Source organism: Oncorhynchus kisutch, linkage group LG20 (genome assembly GCF_002021735.2).
Source record: "Oncorhynchus kisutch isolate 150728-3 linkage group LG20, Okis_V2, whole genome shotgun sequence".
NCBI lineage: Eukaryota > Metazoa > Chordata > Actinopteri > Salmoniformes > Salmonidae > Oncorhynchus > Oncorhynchus kisutch.
Window position 1 is genome coordinate 44814745 of NC_034193.2, and position 21482 is coordinate 44836226.

General features: G+C 45.1%; 2 protein-coding genes and 1 long non-coding RNA gene across 10 annotated transcripts in view; 2 read left to right on the forward strand and 1 right to left on the reverse strand.

The window, feature by feature from the left end:
- Nucleotides 1-3470, forward strand: part of LOC109865581 (mitochondrial Rho GTPase 1-A) — a 35059-nt gene extending 31589 nt beyond the window's left edge. For all 5 annotated transcript variants that reach the window (XM_031798798.1, XM_031798800.1, XM_031798799.1 and 2 more), the window contains one exon: nucleotides 955-3470. In XM_031798798.1, the coding sequence (XP_031654658.1) occupies nucleotides 955-1072 (118 nt within the window). In that variant the 3' untranslated portion in view covers nucleotides 1073-3470. The remainder of the gene's footprint in view (nucleotides 1-954) is intronic.
- Nucleotides 2260-6113, reverse strand: LOC109865963 (uncharacterized). Its single transcript, XR_002251645.2, has 3 exons — nucleotides 5634-6113; nucleotides 4184-4254; nucleotides 2260-3817 (listed from the first exon to the last, which is right to left on the reverse strand). It is a non-coding gene; the product is annotated as an uncharacterized LOC109865963 (long non-coding RNA).
- The window catches only part of LOC109865962 (rhomboid-related protein 3), a 49579-nt gene continuing 33768 nt past the window's right edge, over nucleotides 5672-21482 (forward strand). Inside the window, exons 1-3 of one of the 4 annotated variants that reach the window (XM_020454479.2) lie at nucleotides 5672-5923; nucleotides 6107-6793; nucleotides 7339-7362. In XM_020454479.2, the coding sequence (XP_020310068.1) occupies nucleotides 6674-6793; nucleotides 7339-7362 (144 nt within the window). In that variant the 5' untranslated portion in view covers nucleotides 5672-5923; nucleotides 6107-6673. Of the gene's footprint in view, nucleotides 5924-6106; nucleotides 6794-7338; nucleotides 7363-21482 lie in introns of those variants that run through there. The other 3 variants (XM_031798803.1, XM_031798805.1, XM_031798804.1) reach the window with 3 other exon arrangements.

Genomic DNA, 21482 nt, shown 5'->3' on the forward strand with positions numbered 1-21482 from the left:
CTCTCTCTCTCTCTCTTCTGTGTGTATCTCTCTCTCTCTTCTCTTCTGTGTGTATCTCTCTCTCTCTCTCTTCTGTGTGTATCTCTCTCTCTCTCTCTTCTGTGTGTATCTCTCTCTCTCTCTTCTGTGTATCTCTCTCTCTCCTCTCTCTCTCTCTCTCTCTCTTCTGTGTGTATCTCTCTCTCTCTCTCTCTCTCCTGTGTGTGTATCTCTCTCTCTCTCTCCTGTGTGTGTATCTCTCTCTCTCTTCCTGTGTGTGTATCTCTCTCTCTCTTCTGTGTGTGTATCTCTCTCTCTCTCTCCTGTGTGTGTATCTCTCTCTCTCTCTCTCTCTCTCCTGTGTGTGTATCTCTCTCTCTCTTCTGTGTGTTGTATCTCTCTCTCTCTCTCCTGTGTGTGTATCTCTCTCTCTCTCTCTCTCTCTCTCCTTCTGTGTGTGTATCTCTCTCTCTCTCTCTCTCTCTCTCTTCTGTGTGTGTCTCTCTCTCTCTCTTCTGTGTGTGTATCTCTCTCTCTCTCTCTTCTGTGTGTATCTCTCTCTTCTGTGTGTATCTCTCTCTCTCTCTCTCTCTCTCTTCTGTGTGTATCTCTCTCTCTCTCTTCTGTGTGTATCTCTCTCTCTCTCTCTCTCTCTCTCTCTTCTGTGTGTATCTCTCTCTCTCTCTCTCTTCTGTGTGTATCTCTCTCTCTCTCTTCTGTGTGTATCTCTCTCTCTCTCTCTCTCTTCTGTGTGTATCTCTCTCTCTCTCTCTCTCTTCTGTGTGTATCTCTCTCTCTCTCTCTCTTCTGTGTGTATCTCTCTCTCTCTCTCTCTTCTGTGTGGTATCTCTCCTCTCTCTCTCTCTTCTGTGTGTATCTCTCTCTCTCTCTCTTCTGTGTGTATCTCTCTCTCTCTCTCTTCTGTGTTGTATCTCTCTCTACCTCCTCTCTCTCTCTCTCTCTCTCTTTTCTCAGATATGTGACACAGGCTGACTTGAAGAGCTCCACCTTCTGGTTGAGAGTGAGCGCGGGAGCCACTGTGTTCGCCGTGCTGGGATTCGCCATGTACAGAGTGCTGCTCAAACAACGGTGATCCACCTACCACCGTGCAAATCTAACCTCTGCGATACTTGTACCCAAATCTGTTTGTGCTTTTTTGCCAACTACTAGGTCTATAAGTGAAAAGCTAGGATTCACTCCAGTCTCCCATTGACATCAATACATGACTAAGTGAAAATTCAACTTAGGATCTGCCCCATAGGAAATAGGAGTTGGCAGGACCGCACAAACAGATCTTGGACCAGGCTAAACCTTGTACCCTCTCCCAATAAATATCTCTGTACGGTCATAAACATCAGTATGTCCCCCATGTGATGAGGGGAAAAATCTAACTTTATTTAGTTTTACACTAGAGATTCACAAGAAAATGACTGCTATTGTTCTTTATTTGGTGTCTGCGCACTCAGTAGTCTATATATAATATTTATATTCAAAATGTGATTATATAAGTACTGATGAAGCTCGTGATTTCTTCTCTTTGCACAAATATATATATAACATTTTTGGGGGATACATGTGTGGATTGAAATGGTTGAAACAACTCAATCTTAATCAGTTGAAGTAAGGGTAGTGAAATGGTGTGAAACAACTCGATCTTAATCAGTTGAAGTAAGGGTTAGTGAAAATGGTGGAAACAACTCGATCTTAATCAGTTGAAGTAAGGGGTAGTGAAATGGTGAAACAGGACTTAATCAGTTGAAGTAATGGGTAGTGAAATGGGTGAAACAACTCGATCTTAATCAGTTGAGTAAGGGTAGTTGAAATGTGTGAAACAAACTCGATCTGGTGAAACAACTCGATCTTAATCGTTGAAGTAAGGGTAGTGAATGGTGAACAACTCGAATCTTAATCAGTTGAAGTAAGGGTAGTGAAATGGTGAAACAACTCGATCTAATCAGTTGAAGTAAGGGTAGTGAAATGGTGAAACAACTCGATCTTAATCAGTTGAAGTAAGGGTAGTGAATGGTGAAACAATCGATCTTAATCAGTTGAGTAAGGGTAGTGAAATGGTGAAACAACTCGATCTTAATCAGTTGAAGTAAGGGTAGTGAAATGGTGAAAACAACTCGATCTTAATCAGTTGAAGTAAGGGTAGTGAAATGGTGAAACAACTCGATCTTAATCAGTTGAAGTAAGGGTAGTGAAATGGGAAAGCAAAAGAACCAATCCATACCAACAACATGCTTTAAACAAATACTGAAGCAATGTGGAAATATATAACTGCTTGTATGTTTGTTTTATTTGAACAAACGGGACATTATGAAGTTCATGTGCTGAAGCTATAATGGTACAACAAAGCCACATTCGATGCTATAAAGGGATTCGCTTTCACTCCGTAATTTAGTCGTTTCTAATATCCTCAAACCTGTTCAGTAAAGGCTGTTCTGTTATTAAAAGGTTGTTCTTTAGTTTGCCTTCCAGGGCCAGAAGCTTGGTGGCACACTTACACATTTTGTAAGGCTGAAACGGTCCATGTTCAATCAATGGATGTTCTGGTTGGGATGCCTGCGCCGTATGTCTGAGCCTTACCCCTAGAACTCAGTAAGGCAGAAGTATCCTCTGTGGCCCTCACATGGCTTCCTGTATGGGTATGGACCACCCAGGTGGTGTGTGTGTGTGTTGGGCATGCATGTCAAATCAAACAGTGTGTGTTGGGCATGCATGTCAAATCAAACGGTGTGTGTTGGGCATGCATGTCAAATCAAACGGTGTGTGTTGGGCATGCATGTCAAATCAAACGGTGTGTGTTGGGCATGCATGTCAAATCAAACAGTGTGTGTTGGGCATGCATGTCAAATCAAACGGTGTGTGTTGGGCATGCATGTCAAATCAAACAGTGTGTGTTGGGCATGCATGTCAAATCAAACGGTGTGTGTTGGGCATGCATGTCAAATCAAACGGTGTGTGTTGGGCATGCATGTCAAATCAAACGGTGTGTGTTGGGCATGCATGTCAAATCAAACGGTGTGTGTTGGGCATGCATGTCAAATCAAACGGTGTGTGTTGGGCATGCATGTCAAATCAAACGGTGTGTGTTGGGCATGCATGTCAAATCAAACGGTGTGTGTTGGGCATGCATGTCAAATCAAACGGTGTGTGTTGGGCATGCATGTCAAATTGTGTGTGCTTGCTATGTGAGGCTGTACAGTTATATTTGCAGGAGCTGTATTTGCATGCGTTGCTTTTTTCTGATCATCATCCAATATTGTTATCAAATATACTGTTATTATGAAGCCAACATTCCTCACAATGGTACTATTCCAATTATCCAAATGTTATCCAGCACCTCCAACTCCCAGAACATTAGGACAATTGTGTTTCACATTTTGCCTTTCCAATGTTTATAATAAATAAATCCACTTTAATCCTGTCAAGAATGTTTTTATTGCATTTGGGATCCATCCTTTTTCCCCCATAATGCACTTTATATAAAAAGCAGCAGTTGATGCACATCCAAATAGTCAAGAGGTGCTGGCAAACAGAGGTACATTTTAAATAAAGTCGCATAATATATACGCTTCCAATGATTTATTGGGTATCGCCAACGTTTTCGGAACAGTGCCTCCCTCAGAGCACGTTATGCAAGTCATCCGCAGACTGCAGAAGTGATTGGTGAAATTTTGGCTAGAGTGTGTTTGTTGTCGTCTTGAGGTAATTTCATTTCAGGTCCTCACTACATTGGTCAGGGAAGGAGGCAGCCGGTGATGTCATTCCCCCTGATTCTTGCTCCCAAAGTTCACGTGAAGGATGAGGTAATGTGATGTAACTGTTGGTCTGCCTGTGGACACATGGTGGCAGTATTATCATAATGATTCCAATATCCACAAGACAGCACAGACTACACCACCACGGCTACCTAATAACAATATTCAGGGCCCAAACGGGTCCCTCGGGGACAGATTTAACTCGTCTCTCTCTAATGATCCCCACCAGACTGCATAAAATTGCCTGTTAAGCCATGAAGATTATTCCCTAGGGCCTAACCGATTGGTCTGTTTATTTTCACTCTGTGTGTGCATGTGTGAGAGAGATGCAAATACATGGAACGCAGAACCTTAACAGTGTGAGTGAGTACATGTGTGTCTAGCAGGTCATATGTTCCTGTTTTCACCAGTTTACACCTACACAGACAGCTGCTACTCACATTCTGAGACGGCGTTGATAAGCATTCCTCTCCCGTGGGCTGTTCCGCTTTCAGAGCTGACGCCATTTGACCTGTGAAAGTTGACACGTGAATGATTCACCCAGTTAGGTCATTTAAATTGGCGGTTCCCCTCCTGCAGGCGGGCCAATGGTTTGAGTCACTCACTGGTGACATGGGGGATGTGGATACTATGATTGTCTCCAAGTGTCGCTGTAACTCATGAGCAACATATGACTAAGTGTCTGACTGGCCAAATTGCATAGATTAACATGTGCAACCAGCAAGGGATTGGAATGCTTTCCTCATGGGTTAGTTAAGCCATGGCTATCAGACGGTGATACTCAAGTGAGCATGATCTAAGTAGAAGTTTGAATGGAAACCACAGCAGTGTTAGGCTAAAGTAATAGGGAAAGTGATTAGAAATAGAGACTCCACATTCAAAATAGAGTAGTTGCGATGTGGTTCTAGGTGATGAGATTAGTTCAATTGTCATCTCACACATGGTAATTGTACAGTTGACTGCAGATGGCATCCCAACAGCTTAGCCCTCTCTCGGAGGAAGCGTTTCGAGGCCAGTTGAGGACTGTAGGGTTGGTAGTATAGTATTTCGCTGTTAAAACATTGTTGGCTGCAGTTTCATCCAAAAGTGCTGTGTAGGTGTCAGAAGACCCATAAGGTTAAAAATAACCTATGGCCATATTGTTTCCATGGTAATACTATCGAATAGCATGGGGAAGTTTTGTGAGAGAGATACAATCTCTTTACAGTACTACCAGCCCACTCAAAAGCAGCTGCACCCCACAGCCACAAAATAACTTGTGTGGGCACACAAACGACACAACACACACAAGTTGATCTTAAATGAATGGTTTGTTTTGAAGTGATTATAGGTAATGGGTAGGTGGTCCTCTGGAATGGAAGACCCATCATTTTGCTGATTGTCATTGCAGGCCTGCAGGGGAGTGTTTGTTTATGACCCTGAAACGCAACCTGGAATTTACAGGCTCTTATTACCCCTCCTCTGAACCCCAACCCACTTTACCACACAGATACAGAGGGGAAGGAAGGTGAAAAGAGAAGTAAAACAGTGTTTGGTACCATAAGTGTCCTAAACTGACTATGATAGTAGCTCAGTAGGTGCTATGCTTCATGATTGAATTCACCACCCTTTCAGTGAATGTTGGATGGAAATATTACAGGATAGAATTGTCCCTCTTTGAATTAGATCCGTATCAGGCACTTCCACTGTCTGAATACTATGTTATGTATTTTAATAGCCCACACCCACATTGGTGAGAGTTGAATTTGAATCCTCTTCAGCCAAGTCTCCTCACTGAGTCGCATATGCGCGCACTGTCTATCTGATGACATAACGTGATAAAGTACCGGAGTGAGAGCCAGCTGGTGTGAACCGGGGTTCCTCGAAGCCTTGTGTGGGTGGTGTTCTCACCTCGCAGCCAAACATCCATATTTCTCTGCGCCGGAGGCACGCATGTGGCAGTACAACAGAGCCGAAGGTAATTGCCTGCCTGCCTTCCGGATTGAACAGTGCCAGAGTGCAGGCTGGTCGCGATCCAACTCGGGGAGCAGAGTCGGTGTGTTCCTAGAGGCTGCTGACTGTGAGACAGCGGAGTTCGGCAGCTGGCTGATCTGCGTCGCTGAAAACAACTGCGAGAGTACAATGACGCACCTGAATTTACACTTGCGCGACTTTTGGACGGTCGACTCGACATCTTTTGAGTGAGTGTTCAGTGACCGAATGGCATGACATTTAGGCTACGCATGCTGCTTTTTCCGCAGTAGACTGAGTACCATTATATGCTGTTTTATGTTTTTTTTTTTTTTTTTTACAACTATGCTTGAAGTGAGTAGCCAATTGCTTTCATTATCGCCACACACACCTCTATTCTATTTAATTTTCAGGTGAGTCACATTGGAATGAACAATCACTGCTGTCAACTTGGATAGTTGCCTGCCTGTCCGTCCCAATGAGAATTCAGTACTTCGGCAGTGAAAAATGCCGTGTATGTCCACAGAGAGCTGGACTGAGGTGCAGGTGGGCTGTCGTATGAAATAGGAGAAGGACTTGGTGGCCACACATCCAATTCAGTTGTTACACACACACTGTCGCTCGGAGTGGCGAGACGCAGATGTGCACCCCACGGACACCCAACTCGGCACTCAACTTTTTCTCTGTGCGTGGATCTATTGAACATATCTTTTCTCTTCAATGAGCTTGTTAACAAACGGAGGATAGATGTTATTTCGTGGGCTAATATATTTTTCCAAATAGCCTCAGAGGACCAGGGTTGGAATAAGTATTACCCAATTGTGTTTGAGACACCTGCGTTGATTAGCCTCGCTTGGGATTTCTCAAATATGGATTATGTGCGTAATGTGGCTCAAATAGCAGAGAATGGATATTGTTTGTCGGTAAGGATTTGAATCGCCCAGTAGAGGATTGAGGAGAGGGGCAGCCGCAGCCTGACGATGCCGGACGCGTCTCGGGACGTGCCGGTGCATTCCTCTCCAGCAGTGGCAGCGAACGCGGAGGGAGACGAGATAGAAGTGCTGGAGAGTATCGATGTCCTTCCCGTGGCCCCAGAGGACGTAAGTCTTGAGCCATATTCATATTGTCATCAGCGTTTTTCAATTTCATCCTATAACAGATCACCCTAAAGACACCTTTTTCCCACGGTGTATTCTACACTAGCGTGTATTTTTATTTATTTAACTAGACAATTCAAATAACATAACTCATTTTTATTTACAATGATGGCCTATGTCAGAATTATATCATACTGTGTTATGGCTGTAAGCTATGAATATTACTATGCCAGCGACCATTCTCAGAGAGCTTCATAGACCATAGTCATTATATCATCACAGTCAACAATCCGTTGGCCATATGTGTTCATTACAGCTAACCCGAGCAGACGTAGCATGGCTACTACCATACATAACCGATGATGTCCTCAATTGTCCAATGATATTGATTCATTGAATGAAGGAAAGCCCTTGTAGGCTACCTGCTGACATCACTCCTTAATGACAGGCGTGTCTATCTGTTAAATGGCACCTTTCTCTCTGAAACCTTTTCTTCCCTCTTCTCTCTCTCTTTCCCTACCCGCTCCTTTCCTCTTTCCCCATCTCAGCAATGGAAATCTCTGTTCGACAAGGTATGTATCGTCGTTGTGTTTACAGACTCTCTCTGTTGCATGCGAACTCATGAAGGGTGTCAACTTACCTGCCTTTTTATGTGAGAAACTGTTTGCTATCCTAACTTTGTAACTTGTTACAAGTTAAGCACGTGCTTTTATTACTGCCGTGTTTAGTACTAGAACTGTGATTTATGAGCTGTGCTTAATCTTCGCCCCAATACTCATAGAATAACAAGTCAACTATCCTTGCCATTATTATAATGTCTAACTCCTGTCATTCTTGTGGTGGCGGTGAGTTGAGCCCTTGATGGAGAGCCAGATAAAAGAACCAAGCAGGTTGTGGTGGGTGTGTCCCTCCTCCTGACATGGACCCTCCCAAATGCATTTAGAGCAATACATAATCCTGGTTACAGTTGCCGTTGCTCCGCCTGTGGCCCTGTGGGCTGTCATGTCAGCGACAAACAAGAGGTGGGTGTGTGTTATGCCCAGGCCATCAGGTTGTCCTGACAGATGGAGAACCAGACCCCCCCCCCCCCCCCCGACTCGCGCACACACCCCCTCTCCCACCACTCCATCCCACTGGAGCTGCCTCAACACCTGCCTGCTCCAGCCCGGCCGATGGGCCCTACACTCACTCCTGGTCCCTCAGGGGGGGACAAAGGAAGTATAATGGGTTTAGGGAGGGGGACAGGGGGGGGGGGGGGCGGAGTCAGACTCGTGTCAGGCTCGCTCATTCAGGCTCTGGGAGGACTGGCCGGGGACTCATGGGATTACGGGAAAAAGGGGTGGGTGTCTTTGGTGTGTGTGGGTGGGGGGGTAGACATTGTGGACAGGCATTAAGCGGGCCTCTCAATCCACTCCCTTTATGCGGCGCGACCTCGCTTTGAATTTCTCAAGTGGCCTTCAGACTAGATGGGATGGGGGCGAACCAAATATAGCCTATAGAAGGGGTTGCTGTCCAGTCTGGCAGCTACAAATGCCCTTTCACTCTTTTATTCCCTCCCCCCATCCACCTCTTAAATGACCCCTTCCATTTGTCATACATTGGAAATGTTGACCTTTAGGGTCACTCAGCTCCTCACAGTGGACACTAAGGAAGATAAATGATAGGGTGGATGGTGGACCAGAAATGGGGATTTTTACTGGCAACCATTGGATGACTGAAATAAAAGGAATAGTTGGATGTTCATAAATGGAGGAATAGGCCCTGCTCGTTGGATGTTTAGCTCATAAATGGAGGAATAGGCCCTGCTCGTTGGATGTTTAGCTCATAAATGGAGGAATAGCCCTGCTCATTGGATGTTTAACTCATAAATGGAGAAATAGGCCTTGCTCGTTGGATGTTTAGCTCTGAAATGGAGGAATAGGCCCTGCTCGTTGGATGTTTAGTTCATAAATGGAGGAATGGGCCCTGCTCGTTGGATGTTTAGCTCATAAATGGAGGAATAGGCCCTGCTCGTTGGATGTTTAGCTCAGAAATGGAGGAATAGGCCCTGCTCGTTGGATGTTTAGCTCAGAAATGGAGGAATAGGCCCTGCTCGTTGATGTTTAGCTCATAAATGGCAAAGTTTGTGCCCCAAATAGCACCGTATTTCCTATATGGTGGACTAATCTTGAACAGAGCCATGTTCAAAAGTTGTGCACTATTTAGGGAATAGGGAACAGTTTGGGTCACAGATAATTTGATACAGGTATACCATTTCCCATAATTCTCTGCCTTGTCATCTTAAGAGCACAAACTGTCCATCCACATCACCCAGATTGTTTAACTGGCCCATGTGCCAACGCCTCTTTCTAGGATCTGTCCCAAATGGCTCCCTATTCCCTATGTAGTACACTACTTTAGACCAGAACCCTATGATTAGTGCACCATTTGGAACACATAACTAAATGTCTCCCAGGCTGGTGTTTTAATCAAAGTGCTGTGTGCTCTGTTCAGTACCCACACTTTCCCCTGAGAGGGCTTTGTTGCAGTGAAAGTGCTTTCTCTTCAACCAGGAAATAAGATAATAAACCTACGATAGCTCTGATTTGTGTTACCCATCTAAGATCTCTAAACATACTAGGGAATGGGGACTACTATGCACGCGCGCACACACACACACATACACACACACTACTAGCCTGATTAGTGATGATGGTGAAACCACTCAAGAAGAAACAGTCTGAGTATTTGTCTTGCCCTCACAGATTTTCAGCTTGTTTTCCAGGATTGGACCGATGTAAGTAGGAATGTATTAAGGGCTTGTTATAAATAGGATGGATCTGGAAAAATGAAACCAACAACTTGGTGTTTTCCCTTGAAAGATGACCCAAGGGATATTTAGTTTTTATGACTGTGTAAGGCAGTGCAGTGTGCATTACAAATGTTATAGCGGATATTTGTTGCGTCACCTCATCCAGTTTCCTTAGTGGTTGGTGGAGAGGGAGTAGGAGCTTATTGTGTTTCTTGCTTGTTGCGCTGTCAGATTGTTGTGTACAACCCAGACTGTGTACACACTCAGCCATTATCTGGGATGGGAATGTCTCCATTAGTCACACCCCCTCTTACCTTCCCATGGAAGTGCCCAGATTAAGTCAGCACCAGATGTGGAATATTAAGTCCGTATACTGAATGACTTAAACACAAGCTCTTAACACCCGCTTATTTGAGTCACAGAGTACATACCATAGAAATATAATCTATAGAACAGTTCCCAGCCCTATCTACAGATGATATTTCTATGGTACAGACTGTGACTGAACCATTGACCGGTAACAGGGAGAACCTGTGTTGGAGTGCTGTGCGATAACACTTGTTCTGCAAGGCCCCATTCCCAGTTATTACCCCCATCTGCCTTCCCTGTGTGTCCCTACAATGGCCAGTCGTCCCAACACTGCGCCCTTTGTGTTGACGTGTGCCACTGTACTGTACACACACAATCCTGCGCTGCCTGCCTCTGACCTGTTAGGACGCCAACAGGCACGCGTCCAGAACAGAGGGAATTATGGGGATTAAGACTTATTCACATGGGCACACAGTGTACACCACAGGAGGTTGGTGGCACCTTAATTTGGGAGGATGGGGTATTTGGTAATGGCTGGAGCGGAATGGCTGGAATGATATCAAATACATTAATTAAACACATGGTTTCAACCAGCCTACATGGGTGTACACACATCCAGTTGTTTTGACCAGAATCCTGTCACATTACACGCTACAGTGAACTGGGGACAGGAACCAGTCAAATGCTCTTTGATCGGAGTGGGGACCCACTTGTTCTTTTTATTTATTTTAAAAATGTTACCCCATTTTCGTGGTATCCAATTGTCAGTAGTTACTATCTTGTCTCATCGCTACAACTCCCGTACGGGCTCGGGAGAGACAAAGGTCGAAAGCCATGCGTCCTCCGAAACCCAACCAAGCCGCACTGCTTCTTAACACCAATGTGTCGGAGGAAACACCGTGCACCTGGCGACCTGGTTAGCGTGCACTGCGCCCGGCCCACCACAGGAGTCGCTGTGGTGATACAGTGCCCTAGACCACTGCGCCACCCGGGAGGCCGACCTAGTTGTTCTTAGTGTGTGTGTGTGTGCATGCCTCTCAATCTGGGCTCTTTATCTCATGCTGTTGTATGTGTCAATGAGCATGTGAAGTGCCTGCCATTGACAGAATAGGAAGGCAGGCAGCCATCATTTCAGAAATCTTTTGTTTAGCTCCACTCCCTCGGTCCCCACATGGTCCAGCTGCCAGCCTCTCAACCCTCTCGTTCCTCTCCTCTCCATTGTCATGACCCAGAGGGTTGATTGTCAACAGTCCAGGTAATTGGCACTAATTGGGTTTGAGCCAAAATGGTGGCCCTGATCTGATTGTAGGGTTTGCCGTACGTCCTCTCTCATCCCATTTCTCTCAGCATTTCGCTGTTTACTTCCTGTTAGTTCCCCAAACTTGCATCTGTGTGTGTTGATGCTGGTTTACCATACCTCCTCTCTGCCCCTCCCGAACCACTGTTCTCTCAGTGTTGAGGTTTTCATTCGAGAGAGAGATCAGTCTATATGTAAAGCTCTACATGTAGGCTATAGTCTATCTTTTTACTTAGAGACCCAATCTGTTTGCGTCTCTCTTGCTAGTCTCTAAAGGCTTTAAATACATTTCCTTATTTCCCTAATGAAAGGGAGTTCCAGTCAGTAAGTTGTGAGCAGCTCTTCTAATGTTGGGCTATAAATAGCCCCTCCCCTGCCTGTCGATCTGTCGATAGACAGAAAGATGTGCTGCTGCTTCAGTCATAATTGGCTGCGGACTGCAGTGTGTACACATGGAGAGATGAGAGATGGCAGCACAAATGAACGTGTGTCTTTTGATGGTTCAATGCTACGTGCTCTAGCCACATGGTGCAGGGTGGTCCCCTGTGTGTGTGTGTGCGTGTGTACAGCATATGTTTGTTTAATGTGCATTTATTTGTGTATGTGTGTGTGACTGTGTGTACATACGGTATGTCCCTGTGTTTGTCTTCGATATGTTAATCTGTTAGAGGGGGTCAGCGGGGTGGAATCGATGCCAGTGAATGGTACCTCTGTGGAGAGTGGTTGACTCTGTGTGTGAATATGTGGATGTAGGGACACTCCAGCTGTCAGTGCAGAGACCCTGTGTCCCCCCCCCCCCCTCTCCATGTTTAGCTTTTCGGCCGACTTGGCTTCGGTTTCCACAGTGAAGTGGATAACATTGCTGAGGAGAGGAGACTACCCATCATCCACTTACAGGCTCTCTTAAGTTCACTGCCACTTGAGTACGTTTACACACACTTCAGTAGGTTACTGCAGGGGTCTGATGGGGTGACATCTTGTTAGTGACATCCTCTGGCTTTTTTGTTAACTTGAGTTGTTACGCTCAGTGAAAAGTTAATCCTCTTCATTTCTCTCTGACTGTGGGAGCAAGTTACATGTCACTCAAAGCTCCCAGTCTAGCCCATAGGCTGAGTACAGTAGTAGAACCTACCCTGCAGTGTCAAGATTCCCCGAACTTGGGAGCGGGCGGAGGTGCTAAGCGGCTCCTATTTCAGCTTGTCACTCAGATCTATTGGGATCATAGACACTAAGGTCCATTCATTCCTTATGGCTGAAACTGTGATACCTTCCCACAGGTTGTGGTTACAAGGGATACTATACTGGGAGAGTCCTCTCCTGGCAGGGACCCACCACTCTGCTTTAAATACCCGGGGGCCTCCAGTATGTGTGGGTTTCATGCCTTTTGTGCCAAAGTCTTTCTGCTGTCTTTGTGGTTGTTGGAGTTTCTACGTTTTACTCATTGGGTTTGTGTGTGTTTCTTGTGAAAGTGTGTGTTTTGTGAGAGTGTGTGTATCAGGGTTCCGGACCAGGTTTAGGGGTTTAGGTAAGACAAAAAGGTGTAGTGCAGTGGTAACCAACCTTCTCTGAGCCAGGATCACTTTCTGAGTCAAAATGCAAGCAGAGATCAGATTTAGTTTTTAAACACGTCATAAAAAATGTAAGCCATGAACCTATTAAAAACAGTTCTGTATCAATCAGGTTTGTAGTAGGCTATAGGCCCAATACATTACCACTGCATATTGGCTATGCTTTAATTCACCTGCCAACATTGGCAAATTTAGGTATGGGCGACATGGGCAGCCGACCAGTGCGGCATCTTGCCAGGCGCGGCACGGGGTGCCCGCACAAAAAATAGATTTTCTATCGCTCATTTGCACGTCAATGATATCATGTCACCGCGTAGGACTGTGGGTCAAATAACCTTGTCGGAGTGGGCGCCCTGATTCTAGTTTGTGAGCTAGGCAGGCTACTGCCTGGGAGGTCTCCCAATCAGAAGTATGAGTTGGGGAGGTGGGCGGGGGTAGGTTGACCTCAGGTCTCCCCACTGGAAGCCCGAGGTAGGGGGAGCGGGGGAATCTATCAAATAGCAAAGCTTTAACTATGTACAGTACTAATGCAATTAGTAAAATCAGTCACACTGCGAATTGCTACCAAATAAACCACAAATCATTCATAATACTGTGAATATATACTGTGGTTTCGCAGACATTTTGTTGCATTTGTATACGGTATTTTAATGCAAATTCAGGGGACCTTCTGAAATACTTTGGAGCACCCTCTGGCACTGGCCAGAATGAGGAGCCATTCTTCTCCTCAGCCACATAGGCCTCTTCAGAAATGATCTCGGAGCCTCAGGATGAGGAGCCATCTACCTCCTCAGCCATACAGTTGTCTTCACAAATGTTGTCTGAGCCTGAGGATGAGGATGAAGACCCATTTGCTTCTACTTCTCCCCAGCAGGATTCTTCAGGTGTGTTTGTGGCACACGGGCACGTGTGTGTGTGTGCATCATTGCATAACATAAACAAAATAAATCATTTCCCTTTTGCAAAGTTCTAAGTTTACATATTGTAGGTAGCAAGGATTTTATTACTGGGTATGTATGTGGGATGTTCCATCACTATAAATGCTGTGAATAACGTGTGTAAACTAATGCCCATGTGCTCTCCATTAGAAATGCCTGTAGCAGCATCCCCACCAAATCCTGCTGCTGAGGATGAACCACTGTGTCACGCAGCCAGGCGTGGTGGGGGCGGAGTCAAGCGCAGAGGAAAATGGGGGAAACCGAACTTTATTGCGGTATCCACAATTAACGCCAAAAACAACAGGCGAAGACAAATGTCCAACCCAAAACTGGGCACAAACAGACAGGGAACACAACACGTAACCAACCTAGACTAACAGAAAACAAGCCCGCACAAAAGCAGACGGGCCTAACAGGCCCAAATAGTCCTGAACCAAAACTAAAATAAGAAACCGGTGCAACCAATAAGACATAACAAACAGAAAAGGAAAAGGGGATCGGTGTCAGCGAGTAGACCGACGAGCGCCGAGTGAACAGGCAGGGGAGACACCTTCGGTGGAAGTCGTGACACACTGTCTACAGACCCTGCTGACTGGCCATCAGTTCTGACTGACACAATTCAGACACAACTAGTTTGCAGAGGACCAAGTGAGGTACCACCTGACTTTGTTTTCCCAAGGAATGACAGTGATGGAAGAAGTTGCCACTACCAGTATTTCAGGAAGACCTTGGTGAGTGATGAAATAATCCCTAGTAGTTGGTTGGTGTATTCTGAAAGAAACAACAGCCTCTTCTGCTGCAAACTCTTTTCTAAGAAGAAAATTAATTTAGCAAACTCGGGACTGACTGACAGGAAACATGCAAGTTCTTTGCTGACTTCATACGGCATCAGTCCAGAACACCAGAACTGCATGAAAACATGGAAAGAACTGGCGATGAGACTCACAAAAGGGGAAACAATTGATAATCACAAGATGGCACTTATGGAGGCTGAGAGGTGTTGACACGTCTGACTGCTATTGTGTAGTCTCTGGCAATTAGAAATCTGCTGCTAAGGAGACACACAGAAACACTACTCTCCATCAAATGGAAATTTCCTCAAAGAGGTTGGATTGATGGCACAATTTGATATAGTCATGATTTGATCCATGTCCAAAAAGGGACATCGAGTCACACCACCAGCTACCTTGGCAACCAAATAAAGAATGAACTCATTGATTTGTTGAGTAGCAAGATCATTTCAATAACGGTGAGTGACATCAAGCTGGCAAAATTATTCTCTATCATTCTAGATTGCACCTCAGCCACACTGAACAGTTGTCAGTTGTGATTAGAATTGTGTCCCTGAAGGAGGAGCCACACATAAAGGAACATTTGATGGGGGGTTTTTGGAGGCAGAGGAGTCCACGGACCAACATTTGGCATCCCTGATTCTCAAAAGATTAGAGGAGCTAAAAATTCATTTTAAGGGCCGCAGCGGACAGTCTTGTGATAACGGGGCCAACAAAGGTGTCCAAGCCAGACTCCTGGAAATGATTCCAAGAGCTCTATTGGAGCTATGTGGGGCTCACACATTGAACCTGGTTGTGGCTGATGCTGCTAAATGTTCTGTCGATGCCACAGGTTACTTTGGCATCTTACACAAACTGTACACCTTGTTCTCAGCCTCCACACAGAGATGGGCCATCCTGAAAAAACATGTGGACGTCACTTTGAAGATATGGACTGAGACCAGGTGGGAGAGTGAAATTAAGAGTGTCGAGCCACTGAGGTTTCAGGCAGCAGCAGTGAGAGAGGCACTGATTGAGGTGAGGGATCAAACCAAAGACCCTGTAATAAAGATTGAGGCCCAGTCCTTGTCAGAGGAGGTGGGATCATAGCGCTTCAGCATCTGTACAGTGGTGTGGTACGACATCTTGAGCCAGATCCAACATGTGAGCAAGCTGATGCAGTCTCCCAGTGTGCATGTGGATGTTGCAGTCAGTCTTCTCAGAAAGACAGAGCGAGGTCTCAGCAGCTACAGGGCAACAGGCTTTATGACCGCACAAACGCCAGCCAAGGATATTTGCATGTAGAGGCCGTTCTACATCAAAAGAAGGCTGAGTTCCACAAAGTGGCACTTTTCATACGAATCATTTGATGAACCTTTGAGTGATGCCCTGAAGAAGCTGGAGGTGACATTTTTCAATGTTGTTGATGCTGCAACCTCAGCCCTTCGGGAAAGATTTTCCACATTGGAAAATGTGCTGTCAACCTTCCAAAGTCTCTCAAATGAGGAGCTGACAGAACAATGTGTGGTATGACACTGCACTATAAAGAACACTCAGACTTGGATGGCAGAGAGATTGCACAGGAACTGAAGAACTTGCCTGACTTGCCATGGAAGACCATGAACCTGCTTGATCTGCTGATAATGACACACGGAAGGGAGCTCTCAGAAATGTATATACATTTGTGGACTGCTCTCAGAATTAGTTTTCCTCATCCAGTGACCGTAGCTGAAGCAGAGAGAAGCTTTTCAAAGGTCCACCATGTGACAGGAACTCCTTAGTGGCCTTGTTGTCATCAGTATTGCCCATGCAATTGCTGGGCAGATTTCTTATGATGATGTAATTGATGACTTTGCATCAAGGAAGGCAAGAAAGGTCAGGGTTTAGATGGCAGCTGTGCAATTTAGTTTATTTGTGTTTTTTTTGTTAGCAATAGGGTAATAGTGTAATCGATTTCTTTTTTTCTTTTTTATATACTACAATTGGTTTCTATTTGTCTTTGTTACTACTTTATTATATTTATGATACTTTTTTGTATGTAATTGTATATTTATATAGTTTTAAATGTTATGATTATTTGTGTTGTTCCAAATGTCGGAATAAAAATGACTGGTGTCATGGTGCTTTTGGAAGGGCGTCGCCCAGGGAGGCATACAAGCTAGAACCGCCACTTCCTGCCAATGTTGTTCTTCTCAGACCATTTAGAAATTATATTACAACAGTTTAGGAATATGATCACACTGGTAATATATTTGTTGTTTTACTTATGAGGTACAGCTGGTAAGCATAATCATTTCCTTTTTATTTTACTGGACTGATGAGCTGCATCTGATGGTTAGTCTGAAGGGAGGGAGGGCGCAGACGTGAGGCAGCCTCTCACCCGACTCACCGTCCCTCCTCTCCCTCCCTCTGGGGACACAGTCTTCCGTTGATGGCGAAACTCAAGTAGCACTGCATTATTTCTGCCTCATGCACCAACGTTGTTACTCCGATGACCAGAGACAGTGAAATATTAATTGATATTAAAAAAGTCAAGCAGCTTCCTAGCGCTACAACCAGCACTACGTAAGCTTATGGAAACACTTTGCTACTCATTCATTGCAGCTGTAGTGCTGGTTGTAGCGCTAGTGGAAGTAGGAAGAATGTGCATTTCATGGCTTTTAAAAGTGTTGACTGCTGAATAACAACTTAAACATGAACATACTCATAAAAACAGCAGCTCTTGTATTCGTTGACAGTCTCTCTCTAGTGATGGTTTTAAAAGTTTAGAAATCTCACAGTATCAACTTTGCTGTGTGCTCGAGGCTTCTTTTTAGTCTATGGCTCGAGGAAGCTCAGATCACTGTGTCTACAGTTATCTGATTGGTCAGCGGTAGGCCTATAAGTGCACATGATTTGATCCCTGGGCCTGCTGGGTAGGCGGAGTTCTACCTTCAGAAACATGAAATGGTTCAAAATGGGAACACTTTGCCATCTCGGTATTAAGACTGCTGAAACAAGTGCACGTACTGCCAAGAGTGCCACTCTATATAATAAAAAAATATATAGGAACGGAAGGCCAAAGAGTTTCTAAACCCAGAGACGCAACATCGCTAGACTTCCGGGAATGTTTGAGAAGCAGACTAAGCAGACCAGGCCGGGGTTTAGGGTTTGAGAAGTCAATGAGAAAAGTGAAAAATTCTTCCTTAGTTGTTAATATTCTCATAATCTAAATGCTCAACCTAGATTCACGCCAATATCTTTGAACATGTTATTGCTCCAACTTCGTGAAACTGAACTGACACCTCTTTATTTTTGTCAAAAACAACTTAGGGCCTCCTGAGTGGCTCAGCAGTGCTAGAGGCATCACTACAGATTTGGGTTCGAGCCCGGGCTGTGTCGCAGCCGGCCGCGACCGGGAGACCCATGAGGCGGCGCACAATTGGCTCAGCGTCGTCCGGGTTAGGGGAGGGTTTGGCCGGCTGGGATGTCCTTGTCCCATCGCGCTCTAGGAACTGGCGGGCCGGGAGCATGCACGCTGACACGGTCGCCAGTTGGACGGTGTTTCCTCCGACACATTGGTGCGGCTGGCTTCCAGGTTAAGCGAGCAGTGTGTCAAGAAGCAGTGTGGCTTGGCCAGGTCGTGTTTTCGAGGACGCATGGCTCTCGACCGAGTCCGTACATGAGTTGCAACGATGGTACAAGACTAACTACCACTTGGATATCTCAATTTGGGTTAAACAAAAATAATTAAAGAAATCCATTATATCGAAGGAGTGCCTTTGATTTGATGCGGATGTGCAGTTTGGCACTAGACGACCATTAGACCCAACAACGTGTTTCTGCAGCTAGACTACAAGTGTGTTCTGGGATTTCTATTTCTATGGAAAAGCAGTTTTAGCCTATCTTCATACTGTACTGTCTTTGGCAAGGCTTTATCGTTGTTGTTTTTACAGAAATGTTAGGTGATCAACTAGGAATGCCTTGGTGCCCACTGGCCTAGTGAATCTGCACACACACACACACCCACACACACACACACGGTCTGTCTGTGACACATTCCTGCACCACAAACCCTACTGGTTCAACACCGAAGCAATGCAGGTGGACTGTTTACTCTGCAACAATAAACAGTGTGTTTACCCATCCATGTGGTGGACAGATTTGTGTATATGTGTCTGAACAATCTCCCATCCTCAAGCATTTCCCATTAGTGCCACGTGTACAACTCAACATCTTCCAATATCAAAATCTTCTCCCTCGGTAGAAAAATGGTGTCCTTATTGAGAATGATGGTCTCAATTGACTACACGGATAAACAGAGGCTGCAGACAACCTCTACAGATGTTTCTCTCTCTGACTAGTTAATGTGTAACATTGACGATGCAGCATTATGCATCACTAAACCTGTGTGTGTGTGACTCTGTGTGTGTGTATGCCTTTAATTTAAACACTAAACCTGTGCGTGTGTGTGTGTGTGTGTGTGTGTATGTATGCCTTTAATTTAAACACTAAACCAGTGTGTGTGTGTGCCTTTAATTTAAACACTAAACCAGTGTGTGTGTGTGTGTGTGTGTATGCCTTTAATTTAAACACTAAACCTGTGTGTGTGTGTGTGTGTGTGTATGCCTTTAATTTAAACACTAAACCTGTGTGTGTGTGCCTTTAATTTAAACACTAAACCTGTGTGTGTGTGTGTGTGTATGCCTTTAATTTAAACACTAAACCTGTGTGTGTGTGTGTGTGTGTGCCTTTAATTTAAACACTAAACCTGTGTGTGTGTGTGTGTGTGTGTGTGTGTGTGTGTATGCCTTTTAATTTAAACACTAAACCTGTGTGTGTGTGTGTGTGTGTGTGTGCCTTTTAATTTAAACCTCAAACCAGTGTAACTGAATACTTCCCTTGTGTTCACCAGGCCAGGAAGCAGTCCGCTTTAAAACACCTCACGGTGTGTATCGTCTCCCTAGACACTAGTGTTGAAGTGAGGACAGTTTACGGTTTAGATGAAATAAAACGAGTGGCAGTCAATTCAAAGGTAATGGCGTTTCCTGCCGCAACTTTTCCTCCCACTCACAAACCTTTTCCTCCCACTCACAAACCTTTTCCTCCCACCCACAAACCTTTTCCTCCCACTCACAAACCTTTTCCTCCCACCCACAAACCTTTTCCTCCCACCCACAAACCTTTTCCTCCCACCCACAAACCTTTTCCTCCCACCCACAAACCTTTTCCTCCCACCCACAAACCTTTTCCTCCCACCCACAAACCTTTTCCTCCCACTCACACTTGGTCTGTATCTTCTGTATTCTACCTCAGTAGCACTATTTCCTGCTTTGGCTGACATCAAATCAAATGTTATTTGTCACATGCACAGGATACAACATGTGTAGACTTTAGAGTGAAATGCTTACTTACAAGCCCTTAACCAACAATGCAGTTTTAAGAAATACCTTAAAAAAGAAGTAAGAGAGAAGACTAGCAAATAATCACCTTTTATTTAACCAGGTAGGCCAGTTGAGAACAAGTTCTCATTTACAATTGTGACCTGGCCAAGATAAAGCAAAGCAGTGCGACAAAAATTACAACAGTGTTACACATGGGATAAACAAACGTACAGTCAATATCACAATAGAAAAATGTATGTACAGTGTGTGCAAATGATTAGGGAGGTAAGGCAAAAAATAGACCATAGTGGTGAAATAATTACAATTAGCATTAACACTGGAGTTATAGCTGTGCAGATGATAATGTTCAAGTAGAGATACTGGGGTGCAAAAGAGCAAAAAAATAACAATATGGGGATGAGGTAGTTGGGTGGGCTATTTACAGATGGGCTGTGTACAGGTGCAGTGATCGGTAAGCTGCTCTGACAGCTGATGCTTAAAGTTAGTGAGGGAGATATAATTCTCCAGCTTTGGTGATTTTTGCAATTCTTACCAGTCATTGGCAACAGAACTGGAAGGAAAGGTGGCCAAAGAAGCTGTTGGCTTTGGGGATGACCAGTGAAATATACCTGCTGGAGTGTGTGCTACGGGCGGGTGTTGCTATGGTGACCAGTGAGCTGAGATAAGGCGGGGCTTTACCAAGCAAAGACTTAGATGACCTGGAGCCAGTGGGTTTGGTGACGAATATGTAGCGAGGACCAGCCAACGAGAGCATACAGTTCGCAGTGGTGGGTAGTATATGGGGCTTTGGTGACAAAACAGATGGGGGTACCGGTACAGGGGTACCGGTACAGAGTCAATGTGCGGTGGCACCGGTATTGAGGTAATTATGTACATGTAGGTAGAGTTGCTAAAGTGGCTATGCATAGATAATAACAGAGAGTAGCAGCAGTGTGGGGGAGGGCAATGCAAATAGTCTGGGTAGCCATTTGATTAGCTGTTCAGGAGTCTTATGGCTTGGGGTTAGAAGCTGTTTAGAAGCTTCTTGGCGGTAGCAGAGAGAACAGTCTATGACTAGGGTGTCAGGAGTCGTTGACAATTTTTAGGGCCTTCCTCTGACACCGCCTGGTATAGAGGTCCTGGATGGCAGAAAGCTTGGCCCCGGTGATGTACTAGGCCGTATGCACTACCTCTGTAGTGCCTTGCGGTCGGAGGTAGAGAAGTTGCCATACCAGTCAGTGATGCAATCTGTCAGGATGCTCTCGATGGTGCAGCTGTAAAACCTTTTGAGGAACTGAGGACCCATGCCAAATCTTTTCAGTCTCCTGTGCCCTCTTCACGACTGTCTTGGTATGCTTGGACCATGTTAGTTTGTTGGTGATGTGGACGCCAAGGAACTTGAAGCTCTCAACCTGCTCCACTACAGCCATGTCGATGAGAATGGTGGTGTGCTCGGTCCTCCTTTTCCTGTAGTCCACAATCATCTCCTTTGTCTTGATCACGTTGAGGGAAAGGTTGTTGTTCTTGCACCACACAGTCAGGTCTCTGACCTCCTCCATATAGGCTGACTCATCATTGTCGGTGATCAGGCCTACCACTGTTGTGAAATCGCTCCGTTCTGTTCATCACGTTTGGCTAAGAAAAAAATCTGAAAAT